Below are 24,868 nucleotides of genomic sequence, written 5' to 3'. Positions count from 1 at the left end.
GTATTGGTTCCAAGGCAGAAGAGGGGTAAGGACTAAGCAATTGGGGTTAAGTGACTTGCCCAGGGTCCCACAGCTAAGAAGTATCTGAGAATAGATTTGAACCCAGGACCTTCTATCTCTAGGCCTGGTTCTCCATCCACTGAGCCACCTCACTGTCCCTGATTTCCACAGACTCTTATTCCACTTGGTGAATAAGAAGCATCTAGATTGATACAAAAAGAAAAAAATACCGTTTATTTCACACAACTACATCAAGTGTTTCTCCTCCCCCCTCCCACCCCACAAAAATGATAGCCATTGGCCTCTATAGGGTCTGACCTTGCCCCATTATAGATAGATAAGGACGGAATCCAAGAGAGAAATGAACTTGGCAAAGTACAATCTATGAGGCAAGAGAGCATCTGGGTGTGCGTCCGCACCCGAGAAACAAGATGACTTCCTATACCCAGTCCCAGGTGGGTCTCTCTGGATGCAGATTTGTTTTGTACGTCACTCATGCTTATGACCGAGAAGCCATCGCTCCTTCAGAAAGCTGTTTCTGGGGCCACTATTCTGATCCTTTCTGAACTGGAATGCCAGTCTTTGTGCCCAGCACGGGGCTGCCACAAGGGAGCTCCTTAAAACTAAAGAATTAGGCTTTTTCCTTCAAGAGAAAGAAAAAAATGAGAAAACTAATCCTTCTCCTCCTCCCTCCCCTTATTTATGTACTCAGCAGCCCCTGGCGATAGGTCCAAGTCCAGAGAAAGGCTTCCTCCTAGCTGCTCTTGGTGCCCGACAGTGAAAAAGACTGACAGAACTACCTCAAAGGGCAGAGAGGCATTACACTAATCAAATGAGAGAAGCTAACAAGGATGACAAGCGTTGCAAATCTTAAAGCTCTAGGCAAGTGTTAGCTCCTATTTTCCCATCGGTCTGAGGCGGTCTGTATATTTTTCCTGCTCCACCATTAGGGACGTCACATTTGCCACTCCTGAGAGCCCCAGCTCAGACAGAAAAGCTCCTCCATCGGGCCATTCCCCCAGGTCACTGGGGTTCGAGACCCTCTGCAGTATCTACGCGTCCTGAGGACCACTGCGGAGGGATTCAAGCTCTAAGCGAATCCTGAGAGCAGATGTAGACTGGTGGGCCATGAACCGAACCCTTGCCTCGGCAAATCCTTGGCTGCCCCTCTCTGTTCTTGGACGTTGGCTCCTCATCCTCTCCAGCCTCTCTAGCCCTCCTCTGCAGGTGTCCTTCTGTCCTTTCTGACTCTCCTCTCGGGGGCCTGGGTCTGAACAGAGGAGAATAACCCTGCACACACCTCTCCTTAGATCCCTGGCCAGGCTGTGATTAAGAAAGGCTGACGGTGCACTGAGCTGGAAGTCTCAGCTGGGAGTTGGAAACCAGAGAGCAAACAGAGCACCCGAGCAGAATCTGGAGCAGTAAAAGGATCTCACGACTGCAACTGGTGCTGGAAGACCTCCACGGGGCCAGGTTTGGGGTGAGCGAGGCACTGCACAACCTCCTTTTGGGAGGTGGGGGTCCGTGCTAGTCATGGGAAGAGCAGGTGGGGCCTGGGGAGGGGGTTAGCCCTGGGGCTGTACCCTCTCCTGTTTAGGGACCGGGGGTGGGGGGGGCAAGCTGTGTGACAAGATCAGGTTTTGGAGTCCCCCGGCTGAAGCTATGCCAGAAGAGCGGACGAAAACCAAGTGCTCTCTTGGAGAAGGGGCGGGCTCGTGTTTTGGTTAGGTTTTGAAGCAAATCTGAAATGATTCCGGGGCGTAGCAGGGCCAGTGGGTCTGGGCCTGTGGACAAAGGGAATCTCTTCTCCAGGTCTAGGGCAAGAAGTGAACTGAGAAAGCGAAAGGTCGACCTTCTGGTGGGGGCACAGCAAGAGCGAAGAATGCTGGGAGAGACGGCCGCTCCTGCTGAGTTCTGCTCCTCCGGAGGCAGGCCCTGTAGTCTGAGTTTGTTTCTGTTTTATTTACTCTGTTCCTCTGGGGAGGCCCCTAAGTTGTGCTGGATGAGGAGGAAGGAAGACAACATTCTTTTCCTCCTTTTTTCTCCACAATTTACAGTTTGGGCGTGGGAGTTTTCCAGACCACAGTCAGCCCAAGCTTAGGTGTTAGGGGAGGAAGGAATTAGGGAAAGGCCAGGGACTGACAGTATATACAAGTCTGGAACACGGGTCGGTCCCTAAAATGGCCCAGAGTCTCTGCTCCACCTAGGGGCCTGGCCGTCACTATTTTTGAACCACGGAACAAAGGAATCTGCATTAGTGCAATTTGTTTCCAAAGGAACAAGGGGAGGGATGGGAAGGATAAGAGAGTGGGAGCAGACATGTGACAAAGGGGCTCAGAACTCAAGCTCTGGGAACCCGTCTCCTGAACAGCACCCCAAACTTCACTAATTTCTGCCCTACGGATCCTTGAAAAGGGACGAGTCACCTGACAGGATCGTGAGGACAAATGGGGCCGAGCACAGCCCCCGAGGGACCTAAGGGAGAATCGGGGTCTGGACAAGTGATGTCATAGAAGACAAAAGCATCACGGTCAGCGTCCCCCAGGACGCGCTTATCCCTCCGAGGGGTAGGCATTTGGGTTCCCAGGTGAATCCCCCCCTTCAGACCACTTTTGCAAAGTGCTTTTCTGCAGAGATCATTAGCTCCTCTGCCCAGAACCTGGGGCCCACAGGATTGGCCCCTTCCCTCTCCCTGACTTGGGGCCCGGGTGGAGGGAGGAGCCAGGCATGCAGCCCACGCTGGGTCCTGAGACCCAGGACGAATGCAGCCACGCCAAGTGCAGGGCCGGCTTCAGTCAGGGGTGGCAGTTGAAGGCTGGAGCGCCAGGGGAAGAGTCCAAAGTGCTAAAACACAGGCCCTGGGGAGGGGAGGGTCCGCTCCTCCCCGCTCTAGGGAATCTGAAAGACATTCAGCTTGCTGGTGTTCTTAAGCGTCTGGCGTCGATTGCAGAACCAGACCCTCACGACTTCTCGGTCATAGTTGAGCTCCTTCGCGATCTCCGTGATCTCCTGACCGGTGGGGAGAGGGTTCTTTTCGAAGTAGGCATTTAGGGCCTCAATGGCCTGTGGGGTGAAGGAGGTGCGGCGCTTCCGTTTCTTGGAGGGCTCGCCACCTACAAACTCCATCAGGTTCTGCTGGCCTTCCTGGTTTCGCAGTTCTGCCTCGTTTAGCCATTTCTCCAGCACAGGTTTCAGCTTTTGGGCACTCTTGGGGGTGATGTCTAACTTCTCAAACCTGTAGGTGCCCCAGCCCCAGGGAAGCAGAGATGGAAGGCTGAGGTAGTCTGGACCCATCCAAGAAAAAAAAACCCCAATCATAACCCTTCACTCCCAAAGGCACAGAGTCCTAGACTTAGAGCTGGAAAGAACCCTAGGGGCCATCCATTCCAACCCCCTTATTTTACAGACAAAGACACTGAGGCCCAGTTCGAGTAAGCTCCCTAAAGATATATAGAATTGGGATCTGAATCCAGGTCCTCTCCCTTCAGCTCAGGTACTCCTCCTCCCTGGGATAGTATCTTCCGCCTCACTGCTACCCGAGTCTGCTTCTAGAATCATCAGGCTAATTCTAACAAGGGTGCCATTCCCTTCCCTCAGTATACAGACACAAGACGGGGCTAAGATGAGTGAGGATGCACCAGAACATAAATGGTCACCTTCAAAAACAGTCACTCGGGCCCACTATACATAGATTCACTCGGCCCTTTTAGAACTCTTTTCTTGGAACCCTTTGGAGTCAGTTTATGAAGGACATAAGAAAAGCCAGTCACATTGCTTTGTCATCACACTTTGCACAGGGATGGTCTATCCTGCACCTCGGCTCCTGGTCCTCCTCCCCTAGGACTTGTTTTCTTTTGTCTTTGGATTCCTAATACCAAGACAGAGCCTTGAACACAGTTGGCACGTCTGAATGGAGGAGGAGACAGCAGCAAAGTTGGGTTAGGAGTTTTATGCTGGAGGGGCAGCTAGTTTGCATCGTGGATAGAGAACCAAGACTAGAGAGTCCTGGGTTTAAATCTAGCCTCAGACACTTCCCAACTGTGTGACCCTGGGAAAGTCACGTAACCCTTTTTGCCTGGTCTTTGCCCTTCTGGCTCAGAGTTGTTACTAAGGAAGAAAAAAGGGTTAAAAAAAAAAAGAGCATCGTGCAGGACCACGATCAAGGGATGAACGTAGGCCAGGGTTCTCAGCTTTGTGGCTAAGTACCTACTATCTCTTCTTTCTCTGGGAGCTCCAAAGGGGGAGGAAGGAGCGTGATTCTCAGTCCTTGGAGAACTCAGGCTTGAGGACATGACTTGAGGAGAATCCTAGCAGGGCAGGGGTCTCTAAAGATGGCACCACCTTTCCTTATTTTGGAAAAGCCACGAATGAGGTGTGTAGGGGACAAGGCAGGATGCATGGACATCTCTGAACTCCAGTACAGCCAGGGACTCCCATCAGCTCCCCTACCCTGCTGAAGACCCTACCTATAACTCACCGGCATATTGCTGACTGGCTATAGGCAGGTCCTTCCGTGGCAGTCAAAGCCTGGCCCACCTGAGTCTGGGTGAGGCCCAGGGAGAGCCGTCGGATCTTAAAGTTCTTAGCAAACTCCCGGATCTCTTCTAAGTTTATCCCATCTTCATCCAGACTTGGGGCTTGGGGCTCTAGGCCAGAGGAGGGAACCATGGTTGGGTGGGGTATGTAAAATGACAACTGGTACAGACAGCACTATCAGCAGCAAGAGACCACGGTAGTTGGCCACCCCAACCCTCTCCAGCCACAGGCTGGGAGGAGGGGGATCGATAGCCAACCAAGCTGACCCCCACAAGCCAGGGAGGCACTTCTAGGAGCTTCTGCCTCTGACTGTGCACCCTCCCCAATTCTCCTTGCCCTCTTCTAAGCAGTTCACCCAGAATGCCACATTCCTCAAATACTGGGTGAAAGGTTCAATACGCAAGGGCATGCCAACTGGCCTCCACCATTGTGCCCAGAATCTAGACCAACAGGAATGGAAGATGGAAAGCCAATCCCAAGAATGTTCCCTCTATTCTACCCCTTCTCTCCGCTCATTTAATCTCTGATATTAGCTACAGAAACGGCCAACAGGGGCCTTGAGGAGACCAGCCATTAGAGGAGAAAAGAGTTCCTGAGCAAACCCTAACCCTAACCCTAAATTCCTCTCCAATTCCTTCCCTGGCCCCACCTGCAGCCAAGTATACTTACTAGACACCAGCTGGCTGACAGTAGGAGTCTCTGAACAGGTAATTGGGATAGGAGCAGAGGCAGAAGGCTTGGCCACTGGGGCTGGGCTGGTGATGACCACAGCTGGTTGGGATGCAGCTGGAGTGGGCTGGATGGGCTGCACCTAAGGAGATAGCAAACCCACCTTCTGCCACCCAAATACCTGGCCTCAGGGGGATCGCAGTGATCTCCCCTGATCTCCGTGAACAGCGGGCATATGTTGGAGAGAATGGGCAGCATGAAGTCCCTGTTTCCTGAGGCCCCTTTTTCTGTACCAATAGCCAAACAATGGTCCAACATAGCAAGGCTCCCAGAGGGGCACTTCACACATGCTTCTTTTTCTTTTTAATTAGTCAGAATTCTCCAACTTTTGCTTTAATTTCTCAGTGAGCAAAAGGAATGCAGAATTGTGGAGATTTTCATATTTTTACTTGTGGACTTTGCATGTTTTGTAAAAGAATTCTACAAATCCACACAGCTTCGAGTAGAGGTTAATGCTTCTATTTCTTATAACACGAATGACTTTCCTATGTGACATCCAGTAAGAAAATCCAAAGTGAATATGCCAAACTTTAGCACACAGTATAGTAGCTGGCCTACAGTTGGCTCTTAATAAATGAAAACAGAATGAAACCTATTTCTAAGGCTTCGTAGGGAGTTCAGTTCACTCCAGGAAGAGCCCCGAGCTCCAGGCTAGTCCTCCCTCATCAACTCTGAAATAAACTCAACACCATGCTAGAAGTTCCTTTCGGACCCCGGATGAGCCAGGACATACTGCATGTCCTGTTGCCATGTCAGGCTCAGCCCAGGCGACCCCGGAGGGACCCCCGGCACTCAGGGCAACTGAAAGCCTCTTTCCCTGGATAGTAGCCGATCCACCTTTCCAGAATCGTTCAGGGAATATGCTCTGTAAGGGTCAAAGTGTATACCACGTAGGCTCTTACTATCGTCCCCAGCACCATCCCCATGACAACCAGCAAAGTCTACAGGTCTTTCCAGCTTGAGTCTAAGGGCCCAAATCCAGGCCTAAGGCACGGGCCAGCGAGCCCGTGTGGGCGCCGGCCTCCTTCATTCGGAGCGTGGCTCCAACACGGTGAGCCCCAGCCCCCGAGAGCCCACGAAGGCCTCCTCGGGGCTGGGGGCTGCCTGAAAGTCATGATCAGTGATTTGTTTGCACGTGGCTGTTTTCCTGCCGTCTCTCCCCTTACACAGACCCTTGAGAACAAGGACCGTCTTGGTCTTTCTTTGTGCCTTTGCTGCTTAGCACGGTGCCTGCCCTATGGGAGGCACTGCAGCCGTGAGGGCCCTCTCTTGCCCTGCGGCCAGGCCGATCCCCAGAGACCAGCCGAGGTCCTTACCTCACTCTTGGCAGGTGACTCTGGGGTACTGGGCTTCCGGACAGCTGCGGGGGGCAGAGGGCTGCTGGCCAGCGTGGCAATGACTTGGCCCTGGGCATTCAGTAGTAGCTGGGGGGTCACCGCTTGGACCTGAAGATTCTGTGCTGGAGCTGGGGCTGCCAGGCTGGCCGAGTTCACCACCCACGGAAGAGTTCCGATGACCTGCAAGGGGACAAGGAAGGTAGACCCGGGACTGGAGACGGGCATCGCCTTACCATCCGCTACAACCGACGCCACCAGGTCGCGCCTGGCCAGCGCCTCCTTTTCCTCATCTGGGCCCTTTCCAGCTCAGAGGTCCAGTGACTCCCCTCGGTCTCGCTGGGACACCCACCTCTGAGGCCACCTCCCCGACCCCATCCGTGGCTCCGCCGGCGGCTCGTCCACTTGCCTGCCCTTGTGCGTTGGTCAAGATCTGACTTGTGATCCCAGGCACGCTGGGAATGGCATTGGCGATCACTGGGGTGGTGGTCAGTGAGCCCAGGATCTGGGTCTGTCCCCCAAGGGAGGCAGCACTGATCTGCGGTGGGGAGGAAATGGCTAATGTAAGAACCTGAAAGACCGTGCCAGGAGAATAAAGACCTGAAGGGAAGGGTCAAGGGGAGAAGGTCTGCCCTTGGTTAGCCCGGCCACAGGCTGGGTCTGAGTGTTTGAAGCAGGACGAAAAGGGCAGAGGGCAGCCACTAGGGTCCTCTCGGCCTAATCAGTCTGCGCGCGGGCTGGTGCCGGACCCTCGCCTTTACCTTGTCCTAGAGACATCTCCTGGGACATCAGTGACCCTGAAAAGCCCCGCTCTCCTAGGCCAAGCTCTGCGGCCTGGGGAGAACCCGCCCTGGCTTCTGGGCGGGGGGGGCGCTAGGCTTCTCGGAGAGCCAGGTTCTGGCGGACCGCTGGAGAGGCTTTGGCCTGCCGTGGCTCCAAGTCCCTGGCCTGGGGGAGGCAGGAGGGGCCTCCCTTCTTCTTTGGGGGCAGCCCGGTGAGCGGCGGGTGTGGGAAGTAGCTTACGATTCCTGGGTTAAATGCGAAGCCTGCAGGCTGGACTGTGATCTGCGTAGGAGTGTCTGCTGGCTTGGGGGCAGGGGTGGCCGCAGGCTGTGGCAGGATGGCAGGTGGGGTCTGCAGCAGCGGCTGGGGCTGGAACAGCGTCTGGGCCTGGGCCGCAGAAGGCCGGGGCTGGACAGGCGGGGGGACCTGCAGGGGCGGCGCAGGTGGCACAGGAGCCGGGAGAGCAGTGTTCAGGACGGCAGCCGCTAAGGAGCAAGGCAGAGACAGGGGCGCTGAAATGTCTTGCTGCCCTCCGGACTCGTTCCATTCCCACAGGCACTGGCACACACGGGGCAGCAGGCAGGCCGGACGAGGGGGGCCGGAGGGGAGCGGGAGAGACGAAGGCATGGAGGGCGGCTGCCCTGCCGCGCTCTCCGTGGAGGCGAGGGGTCACATGCCAACATCTCTCACCCATCTGCCAGAACCACCCCCTCCCCTCAGGCTGAGACACTTTGGGCTTTAAAAGCAGAGCTGACTCTTCTTCAGGTCCTTCTGAGAGTGCTGGTCACCTGGTGACCTCTTGGAGTCTGACAGGGGATAAGGGAACAGTCACAGGCAATCGTGGTGGTGGCCCAGAGGCCTCTCTGGAGCCCCCTTGTTGGGGTGTGCGTGCAGAGGCCTCCATGGCTGGACTTCTGGGCCGTGTGCTCCAGGTTCTAGCACTGTCTTCCCAAGGACGGCCTTCGGGTTCTGAGCTCAGCATGGAGGATGCACAGGAGGGGAGGACGAAGTGGGTGTTGTCCTGCCGTTGGTGTCATTACCTTGCAAACCAGCTAAGGGCGGTTTGAAAATCCCCCCCGTGGGAGAAGCAGCGGTCAGTCCTGGGAGGGCAGCCACGGTTGCTGTAGGAATTGTCCACACGGCCAGCCCCTGCTGACCAGCCACTTGACCTGCAATACTGATGGGGATAAGAAGAGGTTGAGTAACAGCTCCTGCTGGAACCATTACTCCTGTCAGAACTGTTGCTAAGTTTTCCTGAGTCAAGACCTGCAAAAGCAAACGAGATTTCAAAAAGAAAAGAGAAAAAAATCAACGTTGACAGCCAAGAGCACCAGGCCTGCCAGGCCTGGGGGACTATAAACAATGCATTTGTGGGGCAAGGGGGAAGAGGAAAGGGCAGCATAAACAATGCACTAGGGAATAAGGGGAAGAGGAAGGGGACCAGATTGGCCAAGGGAAGCACTAAGGCTTTCAAGGCCAACTGGACTCTACATTTTTTAGCTGAGGAGAGTGGGGCTTTGACCGACCAGAACTTCCCCCTCCCCACTCCCAGCCGGACAAGAGACACAGAAGGGATGGAGCTCTAATCTCCGACCCTGGCCAGGGACAGCATCGAGATGTAGGGGCAAAGGCAGGGCTCCAGGAAGGCCTGCTCTTAGGAAAGGGTTAGACCACAGTCTCTCCTCTTCCATCCACAATGGTCAAGGATCTAGGCCTCCCAAACATTATCATCTGGGCTTCTTGGCTTGGGGACTCTTCAAACTATCCCGAGGAACAACAGAGTGGGGTTCGAAAGGGTGTAATGTGGCCAGGCCACATAAAAATCTGAGAAGCTCTAGGCTACCGGAGAAGGCCTCTACTGAGCTAGTAATTTCTTTGCTATGTGATCCTGGGTATTTATTTTAGGCACTGAAAAACATTCTTTTGAGAGGGGGTCCCTGGGCTTCAAAGGGGTTCAGGACTCAATATCTGAAAACCCCAGATTCAGGGCATCCCTGTAAGTGATCAAAGGTCTTAAAGAGACTTCAGCTGACTCAAAGAGCCAGATTCTGGCCATATTTAGGCTACTTCCAGGATCTAAATGAAAGGGCTTTAATTATTGTATTCACTGTTTGGGGTGCCAATGGGACCCTAAAAAAGTTTTTGCTTTTTCCCAGAGACTGGACTCATGGGCAAAGAGGGGTAAGGGACGACTTGGTTTCCAGTCTCCCTTGTATGTCCGTGTCTAAGATGGAGAGACTGAGGTCCTGGGCACTATATTAGGGCAGACCATAGACCAGGGCAGGGAAAAGTGTGTGATAACTATGTGTGTGTTGGAGGGGTGGGGTTGAGGGGGTGTAGAGTTGTTCTCTGGGGCTACTCCCTCCCCAAACCCAAAGCCCATTCCAAGGCCAGGCTCGTAAAAGGGCTTCATTTCAGTAACGATTTTCTCCCCTTTCTGCTGGCTTTCCCCTCTCTGCCCAAAAAGATCCCCACACGGTTCTTACCTGGGGGGCAGCTTGTACGGCCAGGGGTGTCAGGGTCTGTGGTGCTGGAGGCTGGGTAGGTGCTTGGTTAAAGGTGGAGGCCGTGGGCACAGGGCTGGGTGTGATCCCGGCCAATGACTTCACTGTATATGGGAATAAGAGAGACAAGGGAACGTGAGGGCATACGAGTCAGGGAAGAGAAACTCATCAGTTAGAAGGGCTGCTCCCCTCTCCCCCAACAACTGGCTACATGACCCTGGGATGAACTGTTGCCCACTATTTCACTAGTTTCTCTTGAAATAGAATTGAATGTGAAGGGATACCTTCTTTATCCCAGCAAAGAAAATGGAAGTTGCTGGAGAGCCCATCTTCCTACGGTAAAAATTGAAAGTTAAAAGCATCCTCCCTCCAACCTAAATAAAGTACAAATTTGGAGAGGGCTCTCTATCTGTCTCTCTCCCTCTCTTTCTCCCTTTTTGTCTCTGTCTCTCTCCCTTTTTCCCCCTTTTTGTCTCTCTCTGTCTCTGTCTCTGTCTTACACACACACACATACACACACACACTCACACACATACACACACAGAGTCAGTTGGCATCCATAGCTAGAGGGATCCTAGTATTCCAAAAAATTCAGGAACATAGTCAAATTGACTTCCTGGGTTTGCAGGGCACAACAACCTATCTTACAATCTTATAATCTCTCTTTTGATGAACCACAAGAAAACTGGGTATAGTTTGATATTGTAGCTTTTATAATTTTGCAAATATATTTATAAAAATTTACATGTTCCCTTCAATGCACAGGCTCCAAAATTTTAAAGTGAAAAAGGCTTCAGACACTGTGCGATTAGCTGTGTGACTCTGGGCAAGTCACTTAACCTCCATTGCCTAGCATTTACCACTCTTCTGCCTTAGAATCAATACTTATTAGACAGAAGGAAAGAGTTGGTTGTTTTTTTTTTTTAATAAGGTGAAATAGGACAAATGGATGGATATAGCAGTTGGCAGAAAAAGACAAGTTGATGGTCAATATTCTGGGTTTTTTAAAGAAGGTGAAGTGAAAGGAGGGATGGGGACTTAAGAAGGGGCAGCTGTCAGGGAGCTGCCCTAAGCTAAGATGACATGGTCACTGTTTAGCTTTGAGGCAGAGGGACCTAAAGATACAATCTGTTCACTTTGTGCCCAAGAAACTTTGTTCACAGGGCAAGAGAGGAAGAATGACTATGACAGTCTGAGAGATGACACTGGTTTTCCCTCTGCTGAAGGCTGACAGACAAGCCTTTAGAGCTCTACTAGGGTTGGAAAGGGCAGTGAATACCACTCTTTTCTTTCCTCTGGGATGCTTTTTGGGCCAGGAAGCTTCACTGTCTAGGCTGGCCTGGTTCTTTTCAGCCATCTCATGAACTCTCTCTGCTACCAAGGACATTGAATAATTAGAGTTTTGCTTTAGGCAAGAGTTCTTATTTACCTTCTCAGTCCACCCAGGGGTTTGAGAGTCACTATAGACTCAGAAGGACATCTGGCAAATACAGATCTCTAAGTAGGTGGCTGCCTGTAAAATCTGATCTGGAAGTTCCCCTGCCCTCCCCAATTTCTTCCCTACCATCTCAATGATACTAAAATTCCTTTAGCAGGGAACAAAGCCCTTCAAAGGATCTATAATAATGAATAATAATTCATAGTTCTCTACTAGCAGCAATGCAATGATCTAGGACAATTCTGAGGGACTTATGAGAAAGAACACTATCCACATCCAGAGGAAGAACTGTGGGAGCGGAAACATAGAAGAAAAATAACTGCTTGATCACATGCATGGGTTGATGGGGATATGATTGGGGATGCAAACTCTAACCAATCACCCTAAAGCAAATATCAATAATATGGAAATGGGTCTTGATCAATGATACATGTAAAACCCAGTGGAACTGTGTGTTGACTATGGGGGGAGGAGAAGAGGGCAAGAACATGAATCATGTAACCATGGAAAAACATTCTAAATTAATTAATTAAATAAAATGTAAAAAATAATGAAGAATAATTCAAAGGAAAATGCCCCTGGGAAAGATAACAAATTGAATCAAATTCAACGTTTAAAACAGTATAATGGATCCCTTCCTTGGGGCAGGTTCAGATTGGCAGGTAAAGGGGAGCTGGGTACCTAAAGTTTGGGAGCCACAGAGGAGCAAATGAGCACAGAATGGGGAAGCTGGGAGATGCTGAGAAAAATTTCAGTTTTGCCGAGGGTCAGCCCAGAAGTCAGACACTGGAAGTACGTTACAAAGGAAAGAGATTACTGAACCCAATGGTCTTCCTCAGGCAGGACCAAGGTATGGGGTGCCAATCAGATCCAGGGCAGCCTGGGGAGTCGTGGAAGGGGGATCTCATTCACTGATTCTCATTCCCAAAGACAAAGGGAGGCAGAGGGGGATGAGGAGGAGCAAAGGAAGGGCAGACCACAAATATGTTTCCATATGCTTTTGCACATAGTTTTGTTACTAGGCAAATGCTTGGTTAAAATGTTGCTGTTGCTTCTAGGAGGGGATCTGTCTTTTCTCACCTTTATTCATTCTCCCTTGCCCACTTACAGATCCCCAGCACCAGTGGTGGTGAGATGGAGCCTTGGTTACGATGAATGCTTTTAATAAGAGATAAACCCCAAATAGGCATAGGGGAAGAACTGATGCTCCATGGATCTGGGGGTATCCTGTGTGGCCTGGGAGGCAGTTCCTTGTAGAACTAGAGGGGATCCTGGCCTCTTCTAGAAGGAGCAGTGGGATTTAATTTGGTTGTTAAGCATATGGTACTTGGGTGACCAATGTCATGGATTTGATCCTGCAGAGGCCATTTTGCTTTTTCTCCTATTCCATGCCCTCCTAACTTTGTCCCACGACACTCGTAAGCACCTACCGCCTCATAAAAGGGTGTCATTAGTCACAGAAGGAGCCAGGTGAGGGACTATGGCTTTATCATTCCAAATTCAGGCTCACAGTTGGGAAGGATCTTCAGACTCACTCAAGCTAGTAAAGCTGGGACTTCTCTCCCAGTGTTTCCCACCCAATTTTGCCCTCTAACCCCTCTACCAATCTCCGTATTACACATCGGATTACATTTTTGGGGTGGCGGTGGGGAATAGATTTAATGGGGTTAACATGCTCTCTAAGGCGAGCTTGTTGACCCAGGAATTCATTCAGACACAAAATCTGAGACCTGTCCTGTTTCACTGTATCCTAACTCCCTGGTTTGAAATGCAAATCATTTCCTGTGGGGAAGCTGGGAGATGCTGAGCACAAAGGAATAGGCTCTGCACAGGCTATCAGCCCTTTGCTAAACAGCAAGAAGGCCAAGCTTTAGTCAGAAAACAGTGATACACAAACGGTCAGCCAGATTGTGGTGTAACCCGGGACAAAGAAGTTAATATTTTATCCAGGGGGTAACTCAAGTATGAGATGGGAGGGGAAGATCGGCTTTGTACCAGTTGCCTCTGCAGAGGGGTCCGGATGTTCTGGCCCCGTTTCTTGGATGGATTTCTCTGCCTCGGTGGGGCCACCACTCTGGGAGGTGTCAGCCGTCATACCCTCCAGGCCTTTGCCTTCACTCTCGGCTGGGAGATGGGTGTCCACTCCAACTTCCAGAACTCGGATTGTCTCGTGACCAGACATCACGATGACCTGGAAGAAAAGAGTGGGGACAGTTGACAGGAATAACAGAAGTTAAGGCCCCTGGGAGCTAGCTCTATCTACAGCGAGGGCAGGAAGGAGAAAAGGAAATCATGACTTAGGAGGGAATGCTTTATGCCCAAATGATTTGCAATTTCCCCAATGTGTAATTCCAAAGAAGATATTGCCTCTTCACCCTATTAAATGGCAGGATAACCTTTAGCAAATAGATCAAACAAGTTCCTATATTGCCTACCTATTAGGGTTAAATATTTGCTGGTGTACTAGAATGAGCTGTCTTGGAAGAGAGTAAATTTCCAAGTCACTGGATATCTTTAAGAGAAAGATGAAGAATAACTTATCAGGGGTTTTATTAGCAGTGACTGGGGGCAGCTGGGTGGCTCAATGAATTGAAAGCTATCTGGCCTTAGACACTTCCTAGCTGTGTGACCCTGGGCAAGTCACTTAACCCCCATTGCTTAGCCCTTACCACTCTTCTGTCTTAGGACCAAGAATCAGTATTGCTTCTAAGGCAAAAGGTAAGGATTAAAAAAAAAAAGGAGTGACATGCTTAAGAAGAAGTTGGGTCTCTTTTAACTCTGAGAGCATCGTTTTCCACAATTCTGCAATTTCTATTTGCTCCCTATCTCAGATTTAAAAATTGCAAGAAGTCTAGGGTCCCTCAAAGGCATATGGAGAAAGGTTCCATTTCTAATACTGTACAAATATCTCTAGATATGTGCAGGCCCCTAGCACATTACTCACAGAATGTTCTGGGTCAGGGAATCACCCTAGCTCCCAATAAGAAATTCCTCTAAGGACAAAGGATTGTTTTTCAACAATGAATGAATGAAGGAAAAAGCACTTGAGTCTTTCTTTTATTCCACTGCATATTTGGGGAGAGGGAACAGATTTCAGGGTGTTCCCAGGCCCTGAACCTGGTGCCTAGTACCAAGTACATAGCAGGCATTTGGAATGCATCTAGAAAAAAAAAATTATCCCCATTCACAAAGAGTTAATTTCTAATCGAAAGAAAGGAGGATTCCACTGAAGGGCATCTACAAAGGCCTCAGGTACTCCTTAGAGAGCAGCAACTGAGACCATGGGAAGGTTTAGGGATCTTTGGCAGGTATTGGTAGGTCGGACAGCAATACCTGGAAGTCTAGGGAGTTGGTAAGGCCTGGTGGTCTTACTGGAAGGATTATTGTTGCTTAACCAAGCAGTGCGAATAGCTATGTCCATCCTCTGGCTGGGAATGAGGAGTTGAGAGACCTACAAAACTTTTTTTAGGTTTTTTTTTAACATCTGGGATGAAGGGATGGGGTCAAAGAGCATCTCCATCACTTCATAGAATCTTATGATTGTAGGGTTGGAAAGACTTTAAAGGTCAACCAGTCCAACCCATACCTAAAAAGAATTCATTTCCCATAAGGGATACCCCATAAGGTTTGTCTTTATGGAAAATAAACCTGCTACCTCTCAAGGCAACTCATTTGCTCTTGGGACAGCTCCAATTGTTAGGAAATATTTTTTCCTTGACAGTAGGTCTAAATTTTCATCCTTATAACTTTTTCCTGGCATTGATCTCTATGGCCAAACAGGGCAAATCTAAAAAGGCAGATAGCCCTTCAAATACTTAAAGGCTGCTTTCATATCCCCCTTGAGTCTTCTCTTTTCCTTTAAACACTCTTCATATCTTGGGGATATGGGATATAGACTCTAAATGATCACCCTAGTGCAATTATTACCAATAATATGGAAATGGGTTTTGTCAATGACACCTATGAAACCCAGTGGAATTACGAGTCGCCTACAGGGGTAGAGTGGTGTGATTGGTAGATGTGAAAACTTAGGGGAGGTGACATATGAGAAAATTTTCTTTAAAAGGAAGAGGTTTAAGCCTCTGAGAAGTTCAGCTTGCCAAAGCTGAATTGGAGGTCAGGAGTCAGAGGAGGCTGCTGGGTCTCTCTCTCTCTCTGTGTGGCTGAATTTAGTTCAGCTCAGAAGCTAAACTGGAGGATCTCTCTGAACACTAGAGTTTTGCTTGGAAAAGATCTTGTGGTAAGTGGATTAAAGACTGACTGGTCTCTCTTTAGGCCTAGGCCATTCATACTATATTTCTCTTATTCTCTCTCCTTTTTCCTCAATTCCTTCATTTGTATTAATTAAAATCTCCATAAAACCCAGCTGACTTGGGTATATTTAGTATTTGGGAATTTTCCCATGGCGACCACTATATTTTTGATTTAACTCAAGACACTGTCTTGAAACCATATTTTCACGGTCATAGTTTATGACAAGCACTCTTTATCTGTAACAGTGGGGAGTGGGGAGGGAAAGAACATGAATCTTGTAACCATAGAAAAATATTCTAAATTAATTAATTAAATTAGTTATTAAAAATAAATAATCTTCATATCATATGGGATCGGATCACTTCCACAATATTGTTGCCCTCCTTTGGACGTTCTCTATCTTATCAATGTTTTGAAATCATGTGCCCAAAACTCAGCACAATACCCTAGATGACCTAACAAGAGTCTCATGGAACTTTAACTTCTTTATTCCCAGGAGCATGGCCTCTCCTAATATAGCCCAAGTGGCATTAGATTTTTTAGGCTACTCTATCACATGACTGCCTTGGACTGGATCCAGCACAAATTTAGTTTACAAGAACCTCAACTGAGCCACCATTGCTAAGCAATCCTTCTATGCCACCTTATCAGTTTACTGTTCCATCCTCTACAAGGGCTCTTGCAAACCTTTTCTTCTCTCCCTCAACCTCCTATGGATCTCTCTCCTCCTAGTTTCTCACCTGAGAACTTTGATTCATATTTTACAGAAAAAAATAAGGTTCTGCCCTGTGAACTCCTTCCCTCCTTTTCTTCAACTCCTATCACTCAGGTGCCTTCTGCCTCTCTCCTCCTTCACCCTTGTCTCACATGGTGAAGTGGCTTTGAGTGATCCCATCCCATCCCATCTCCTCCAAATGACTGACCCCTTTATAATCTTCGTTCTATCACTTACTTCTCTACTGGCTCATTCCCTTCTGCCTTAAAATATGCCCATGTCACCACCATCCTGAAAAACCCTATCCTGATGCCTACCCACTGCTACAAACTCTCCTCTGTCCTTTGTACCAAAATTCCTTGAAAAGGCTGTTTACAGCAGGTGCCTCCACTTTTCTCTCTTCTCACTCTCTCCTTAACCCTTGCAATATAGCTTTCCACTGAAACTGCTCTCTACAAAAATTATCTTATTTGCAAAATCCACTGGCCCTGACCTCTCTGCTCACCTGCAATCTGGCATCTCCAACAGGAAACATGTCCAATACAGAACTCTTTATCTATCCCCTTAAGCCCTTCTCACCTTTTCCTACCTTCCCCATTATAGTAGAGGGCAACACCATCAGCCCAAGCCCAAGCCCTCAGGTTCAGAGCCCAGCAGTCACCCCGCTCCCCACCCTTGCCATATCCAACTGGTTACCAAGACATGAAGTTCTTACCTTTGCAACATCTCTTGAATATGTTCCCTTCTCTCCTCTGATACTGCCCCCACTGTAGGACAGGCCCTCATCTCCTCTTGCCTAGATTATTATTATTTTTTTAAAACCCTTACCTTCCATCTTGGAGTCAATACTGTGTATTGGCTCCAAGGCAGAAGAGTGATAAGGGCCAGGCAATGGGGGTCAAGTGACTTGCCCAGGGTCACACAGCTGGGAAGTGTCTGAGGCCAGATTTGAACCTAGGACCTCCCGTCTCTAGGCCTGACTCTCAATCCACTGAGCTACCCAGCTGCCCCCCCCCCTTGCCTAGATTATGACAAGAGCCTGCTCCATTAAGTCCTCCATTCAGCTGCCAAAATGATTTCCCTAAAACATCTCAACTCCACCCGCTCATTTCCCTGGCTCCTTCATGTCCCAACCAAAAATCCTGTTTGACAAAAAGCTTTCCTTCTTATCCAAGTGCTCTATCTATGTTAACTATTTTCTATTTATCTTGTTCATAACTTGCATGTATTTGTTTGCATCTCATGAACCCATTTGATTGTGAGCTCCTTGAGGCCAGGGGCTGTTTCTTCTTCTTTTTTTGGTATCCTTACACATAGTAGGCACTTAATAAATGCTCACTGATGGAGTGACTGATTGGTTGAGGCCAGCTAATCCATATCTCCTTGCCATGTAATATTACCTGGGGGAGCTCTCATACTCCAAGGGATCCCATGCTCATGGAATGGTCACAAAGCTCCTAGTCTCGAAACTCTCTCCCCCAGCACTTGGCACAGAGCCTCTCTCTCCAAGGCTACACACATTGAAAAAGTATTCACATTGAGTCAATGAAGACCTAGAAGAGATACTTGAACATTTGGAAAGCTTTGGGTGAGCCCTTCCTGCCCTGCCTACCATCCTTCTTTGAGGCCATCCTAACCAAACATTGAGCCACAATGTCCTCTTTCCATGGCGTACGGACCTTAAAGCTGGTTCTACTAAATGCTGCGATGACAGGAGATGCAAGGTCTCAGAGAAATGGGGACTAAGAGGAATGATTTCTCTCTCAAAAAGCTGACTCTCCACACCGATCGAACCTTTGAGGGATTTCTGTACAGTTCCTAAGGTCACATTTTAAATCCTTAAGCCTGATCCTTCCCTGGAGGAAGGACCTCTGAAGGGTTAGGGTTTCCACAACTAGAAATTACTTGGGCTAATCAGGTGGAAAAGCCTTTAATTCAGCTCAGGAACAAAGGCCAATGCTCTCCACCTAGGTTACTGGACTGAGCTAAGCCTCTGGGAGAGCTGGGTGCCAGATGGCCAGAACAGCTCTGAATCTTCTTTCCAATACTTCACATATCCGAGAAGTAGGGTAGTCTAATGGAACAAGCACAAGGGTGTCCCAAAAGTCTTAGTGAAGTTTTAAACTATTAAAATTATTAAAGCTTCCACCTAGACTAAGATTTTTGAGATAATCTTTATTTACAAGTTAGTTGTATAACCAGAGGCAAGTCTCTTAACTTTTTTTCAGTCCGAGCTTCTTCTTTAAAATGGGGCCAATAATACTTATGCAAGGTTGTTGTGCAGAAAGAGTTGCATAAACTATGGAAATAAGTGGGTGATTCTTTTATTTTTGTCTTTGTATGCCTCCCTCCTTCCCTTGGAAGAGAAGCGGCCCAAGATAGTGAAAAGAGTAGATTTCTCATCTGACATCCTTAAATGCCAAACCTCGATTTCCTCGTTGATAAGATGAAGAAAAAAATTTGCTGACTATCTCATAGGGCTGTTGCGAAGAAAGTCCTTCATGAACATGGAAAAGCTACAAAATTGTGAGCTATGATGATTCTCACCTGTTCGTTGACAGTCAGAGATGTGTCAGGCCCTGCTCCAGGATCCATGGTCACTCTGAGAGGGTATGGTGGTGGGGCAAGCTCACCAAGCAGAGCATCCTGCAAGGGGTGGTAGAAAGAGCAAAGGGTGATGGGTTGGAGTCATGAGACAGTCCATAAAATGGGAAAGGGCAAATGGATGGGGAACTGGGCCAATGGACTGGACAAGAAAGACAGAGAATATGGAATTCTTTCAGTGTATGTGGAGGTGACAGTCTCTAAAGAAATTTGGAGGCATCAGCACTGGAGAGAGGAAAGCTGCACAGTCTTCAAGCTCCTCATGAACCAAATCTTCTCACTGTAGATTTCACTACTCAATGTAAAAAAACTGAATTTCCAGATCATAAAACACATGCACATTCATCCGTATGGGGAAAAAAAAAAAACCATTCCCAAAGCCAAAGAGAAAGATGTAGAATCTGCTGGGTTTTTCATTTTAAAATTTATGCCATGAACCTACATCACTGGGGTGGAGAACCATAAGTCAACTACAAATATAAATATGAGGCACAAAGGGGCAACTCATACCCACAGGCACACACACAAAAGCAGGCAGGAAAGCATCTGTCCTTGCCACTCTAACTCTTCTCCAAACCGCTCAATCATTATTTTTAGACAATGTGACTTGGTCTCCTTCTTGGGGAGCTGGAGTCCAGGGCTAGGACTGTTTCCTTGGGTTGGAGTCGACCAGTTCTAAAGGAAGCCCACGTAGGGAATGTAAGGAATCAAGCACTTGCCAAATACTGTCCTCGAGCAGCAAAATCACAACTCAGAGGCCATCAAAGCAAGAAATCCCCGAGGTCTTATGAACAGTATGAATGTGCCCTTCAGTCAAAGGTTTGAGGCCAATTCTGGTGGTCGAGTTCATGGAAAGACTGGAGGTCCCATCATAAGGAGATGCCCAAACCCTTTCAGGGGAAGCTGGGGAGTTACTGATTACGTAGAAGCTGTGTTGGCAATTGGGATAAACTGGGATTACCTAAGGTGCAACTACCAAGAGAAGAAGACCTGAGCAAGTTAAAAGCATCATATTCTCCCATGGTGTTTGGCGATTGCCCAGTTCCTGTCAATGAGGCACGATCCTTTCAATTTTGTTGCCCAGTCACATGACTTAGTTCAGCTCTTGAGTAACTCCCATTCCCAAATGTGGGAGACAGTCGTGGTGGCTGTGACATTACCAGAAATTTTTATTCCTAGGTTGGCTTTGTATCTGCAATTCAACCATCAGTATGCATATTCTTAAGAAAGTGGTCAACTTTAATATTAGATCAATGAAAACATAAATCGGAAAGTAAACGGTGTGATGCTAGAGATCTGCCTTTATTATCTAGCTAAGACAACACGGAATTTCATAATCCCAGGAGTAGGTAGCCAAAGAGGTCTCTCAAAGAGAGGAACAGCGTATACAGACCTGGGTAGAAGGAGGGTTATGGAACTGGAACCGTCCTACAGCATCTGACAGCTGTAGGTCAGCAGACAAGGAAGATAGGTTATTTTAACAGGTGGATAGTATGTATAACCCAGTGTCAACACTAGGAGAGAGGGAGGGGGGATAAGGGGAGGGAGAATCCAGGAATCCATCAAGGAAGTGGGGATAGAAAGGAGACAGAAGAAGTGAGAGGTGCTTTGCAGATAAGAGCATCAGCTCTTGATGACTGAATTTGGGAGGGAAAGGCAAGGGAAAGGTCAAAGGCAAAGTCATGGATAAAAGTAGGTCTTGGAGAAAGGAAAAGAAGTTCTATTTTGAATATGTTGAACTTGAAGCAGTGGTGGAACCTATCCAGGAAGAGATTGCCTATAGGCAGTGGAGGATATAGGTTTAAACAGAGTGGAAAATATTACCAGATCCCTTGTCAATCCCTCTACCCTAGTAACAAGCTTTTCACCAGTATCTCTTAAGACTTTTCAAAAAGGCTTTCTTGGGAGCCAAAGGAGCGTCTGCTGTACGTTTTAAAAAATACTTCAGTTCAAGGGCTAGATCCGCATGGCAAAGACCAATGTAAGATAACCCCAGCCTCACTCCAGCCAAACCCCAGTGTCAGTTTCCTTTTCCATCAGTGGAAAAATCAGGAATGACGCTGGGACCTAAGAAGGGGAATAGAAAGAAAACCGGAAAGTTTCAAGTTTGTGGTTATTTCTAAGAGCCTCAAGTTTACCCTGAGCCACAGAAATGAACTGGAAGGACCAGGCAGAGTTTACAGGAAAGAAGAATTGACAATAGTATGAGGAATTTCAGTAGAGAAGATCTAGTGAAGGAATGGTAGGTCAAACAGGAAACTGACATCCACCTTTCCTGACGTTCACCATCCGAAATGCTGGGCAAACAGCACTGACCGAGCTCTAATAAAAAGGCATATATATTTGTTCCTGTTTCTCCTCATCCCTGCTCTGTTCCACGCTGAGCCTTGTCAGAAGAGAGAAGAGAAGTCTACAGAAGCATTAGATTCCTGACTATGCATCTGGATGCTTTGATCTTATTCAGGATTATATTCCTGGAAGCTACTTTGAACTCTAAGCTTTTCTTTCTGTGTTTGGTATTCTGTCCTTCTCTTCAGGGTCCCTTTCACTTGAAAATGTTTTCAAGGGAATGAGTGATGAGCTAAAAAAAATTGCCCAAGTTCATAAAACCTTGAAGGCACCACTCACTCACCTAGTTCCCAAGATAGTCCATCTAAACTGTAGTCAGTGTCCACACTAACCCTACTGTCTTAATCCCATAAAACCGTTCTTGGCGGCTTCTGTCTTCTCCTTGGCAGGTTCCTAAACTGCATATAACTTTTCGGTCTGTGCCCAGTGCTTGCTTCACTCGCTGGCAAACCATTCCCGTCACCTCTTCAACCTCGACCCTCCAGTGCATGGTCAACAGCCCCAGGCTGCATAGGGGTTTGGCAAGTAAAGTTTGAATGATAAGGGTCTGGGGTGAGAAATCCAAGCATCTCTCGGAGGTACTTTGCTGTATTGGTCAATGTTACACAGACAAGAGGCAGGGAATTTATTGAATATCAAAGCAGGAAGAATAAGAATATAAGACCCGAGTCTGAAAGAAATCAGGCTTGGCTCCGGATTTCCTTCAAACTAGAATTTCTGGCATTGTTGGTCCCTTGACCTTTCCAGTTTACTTGAACAAAGCCTTGCTAAGACAGACTAGTTCTAGAAAGGCAGAAAGCTTTAATTTATTTTTTCCGACCCTCCTGACATGTTTAAGGGTGGCAATACATTTTTGGAACAGCAGCCAGGGCTAATTCCCTCCATTAAGGTGTCTTTGTTTTCTGCTTCCCAGGTAAGACCCCTGACCCAGTCCGGACTCAAAGCCTGCCGCAGCTGCAGCTGGGGTGCGCCACTTTGTGTTAAATCCTGTTTGTTGCTGTGGGGAGGGGGCCGAGGGAGACGGCTCCCTAGGGACTCCATTCTCTGCGGTGGTGGGGTACAGCAACCTGATTATTACGATTATTTATTAATAATCATTATCGTGATTAAATATTTATGAAACACTCATGCCCTATTCAGCTCCGGTGATACTCCCACTCCCCACCCTTCCAGGTACTCCCAAGGTCCCTACCCTACCCCAACCTTCCCTCGGGCTTTGCGTTTTCTATCTGCCCATCCCACGGAGCCAGAAGGGAAACTGAGGCTCATCCCACGGGGGTCGGGTGGGGGGGAGATTGACTCTAGCCCTCTAGGAACCCAGGCGTCCAGGTTTCTCGTTGGCTCACGAGTTGTCCTCACAAGGTGGGGGGCGCGAGAATTCATTGCTGTTTCTACCTCAGCTGGGTTGGGGGGGCGGGGAAGGTGGGGGACCCCAGCCCAGATCCCTCGGCGGGGCGCTCCGCCACTCGCGCCTGCCCGGGGTGGACAGTGGGCTGCAGCAGGCGCGGCCCCCCGGGCTCAGAGCCCCCCAAATCGGCGGGGAGCAGTGCGCTGTTCCTGCTCCCGCCGCGCTTGGTCCCTGAGCTCCTCGCCGCCCCGGCCCTAGCCTTTTTCTCTTGCTCTGTCTCTCTCTTCTCTTTATCATAAATATATAAATTATGCTAATTACGGGCATTGCATATTAACCAAACCCGAAACCTCCCCTGCCCAGCCCCCCTCCCCCCCTCTGCAAACCCCTCCCCGCCTCGGACCCCGCTACTCACCGGAGCCCGAGCAGCTGCCGCCTCGCCCCTGATGCTCAGCAGCCCCCGATTAGGGATTCATCTCACAGCCCGGGCCTGGGGGCCCGGGGGCCCGGGGGCCGGGGCCGCCAGCAGCCCGCAGACAAAGGAGCCAGCGCGGCCGGGCTCGCCTGGGCTCGGCTCGGCCGCTGAGCCGGCCCGGACCCGCAGCCCGCGCGCCCCTTAGCCCCCCGGGCCGCGCTGGGTGGGAGTGGGAGCACTAGTGGAAGTGGGGGAACTCTGAGGGCTGTCAGGGGCTGGGGGCGCCGCTGGGGAGCAGGGAGGGAAAGAAGGGGGGCAGTCGGATAGATATTTTTCTTTTCTTTTTTTTTAAACCTTTCTCTCTCCCCTTCCCCCCCGCCCCCCCCCCCTTTCCCTCCTGCTACTTGGGAATTTTTTTAGCTGCTGCGTCATGAACATAATTTATGCAAAGAGCTTTGCCGCATGCTGTACTGCCCCAGCTGGACGCCAGGGGGCGGCGGGATGGGTTGGGTCCTGGGAGGGGGGAAGGTCTGTTGAGATTGGGGTGCAGGAGGTGCGGGGGGAGCAGGAAAAGCCTGGGATCTGACCCCAAGGCTTTCAAAGTGAGAGCATCTTCTGCGGAGTTCTAAGTGGAGCGGCTTCATCTGCAAGCCCCAGCGTTTGCTCCAAGTACGCTTTCTATTTCGTCACGGTCGGCCAGCTCTAGAGAAGGGACGCTGTCATTGGGTGGGGGAAAGAGGGGGTACAATAAAGGCTGCGACCTCGCTCTTCCCCCCAGCCCTGGGTCCCCTGAAAATCTTGGCCAACTTCCGTGCCCAATGAGATTCAAGGTCAACTCCCTTCTTCCTTCCCTCCCTCTTCAGGCAGGCGAGGAAGGGACAGCAGGGAGAATATCACGCCTGACTCAGCAGCTGCCCAGTTTTTCTCTGCTCCTGCCCCTACCCCGAAGCTTCGGGATGGGCACCGGCCCCGCAGCACCGTTAGAGGAGGAGAAAAGGCCGCCCGGGGAGGAGAAGGGAAGGGAAGGGAAGGAGTACAACAAAGGACTTTTTAACATTCCGTTCCTAAATGCACCTCTGTTATTAAAAAAGAATAAAGGTGCTGAGCCACTCAAAGCTGCCCTCCTTAGCCCCGAGCTATTTATTTGGGCTGCGGGATTGAAGTTGCAGGCTCTGGTGCAATACCTTGGGGAGCCGAGAGAGGGGCAGCAGTAGGCACTGAAATGTTCGCCCCTTGCCTCGGTTTGAACAGCTGTTCTGTCGGAGCTCTGGGCTGAAGCTTGCTTTTCATGCAGACCACTCTTCTAAACCTTGGCTTTGGCCCACATTGTCCTAGTTCACAAATAATCCCCAAGTGGCCCGACTGCATTAGCGGCACCATAAATACGTGAAATTGAAGCCAAACATATGAGAGAGAGAGAGAGAGAGAGAGAGAGAGAGAGAGAGGAGAGAGAGAGAGAGAGGGAGAGAGGGAGAGAGGGAGAGAGAGGGAGAGAGAGAGAGGGAGAGTGAGGGATGGAGGGAGGGAGAGAGGGAGGGAGGAAGGAAGGAAGGAAGGAAAGAAAGAAAGAAAGAAAGAAAGAAAGAAAGAAGAAGAAAGGAAAGAAAGAAAGAAAGAAAAAAGAAAGAAAGAAAGAAAGAAAGAAAGAAAGAAAGAAAGAAAGAAAGAAAGAAAGAAAGAAAGAAAGAAAGAAAGAAAGAAAGAAAGAAAGAAAGAAGAAAGAAAGAAAGAAAGAAAGAAAGAAAGAAAGAAAGAAAGAAAGAAAGAAAGAAAGAAGAAGAAAGAAAGAAAGAAAGAAAGAAAGAAAGAAAGAAAGAAAGAAAGAAAGAAAGAAAGAAAGAAGAAAGAAAGAAAGAAAG

At 49.1% G+C, this 24,868-nt stretch overlaps 1 protein-coding gene across 2 annotated transcripts; it reads right to left on the bottom strand.

Annotated features, from left to right (window-relative positions):
• Nucleotides 1-211: 211 nt before the first annotated feature.
• On the bottom strand, nucleotides 212-23,674 carry POU6F1 (POU class 6 homeobox 1). Of its 2 annotated transcripts, none has more exons than XM_007506275.2 (11): nucleotides 23,010-23,669; nucleotides 18,841-18,939; nucleotides 13,320-13,515; nucleotides 9,869-9,990; nucleotides 8,423-8,648; nucleotides 7,623-7,867; nucleotides 7,009-7,137; nucleotides 6,582-6,782; nucleotides 5,206-5,347; nucleotides 4,478-4,646; nucleotides 212-3,235 (listed from the first exon to the last, which is right to left on the bottom strand). In XM_007506275.2, exons 2-11 carry the CDS (start codon nucleotides 18,886-18,888, stop codon nucleotides 2,890-2,892), a joined length of 1,824 nt encoding a protein of 607 aa, XP_007506337.1. In that variant the 5' UTR covers nucleotides 18,889-18,939; nucleotides 23,010-23,669; the 3' UTR covers nucleotides 212-2,889. The 2 variants fall into 2 exon arrangements, with proteins under 2 accessions (XP_007506337.1, XP_056654195.1); XM_056798217.1 differs by having other exon boundaries at nucleotides 3,115-3,284; nucleotides 23,010-23,674.
• Between the last annotated feature and the right edge of the window lie 1,194 nt (nucleotides 23,675-24,868).

This window comes from Monodelphis domestica, chromosome 5, assembly GCF_027887165.1.
Source record: "Monodelphis domestica isolate mMonDom1 chromosome 5, mMonDom1.pri, whole genome shotgun sequence".
Classification (NCBI taxonomy): Eukaryota; Metazoa; Chordata; class Mammalia; order Didelphimorphia; family Didelphidae; genus Monodelphis; species Monodelphis domestica.
The sequence above is the reverse complement of the archived record's forward strand: the minus strand, read 5'-3'. Positions and strand labels throughout refer to the sequence as shown.

Coding starts and splice junctions, on each gene's coding strand:
- POU6F1 (XM_007506275.2), bottom strand. CDS start 18,888: ATGGATCCTGGAGCAGGGCCTGACACATCTCTGACTGTCAACGAACAG. Junction 13,516..18,840: donor CTCTGACTGTCAACGAACAG/GTGAGAATCATC, acceptor CTTTTCTTCCAG/GTCATCGTGATGTCTGGTCA. Junction 7,868..8,422: donor GCCCTTAGCTGGTTTGCAAG/GTAATGACACCA, acceptor CTTGCTCCTTAG/CGGCTGCCGTCCTGAACACT.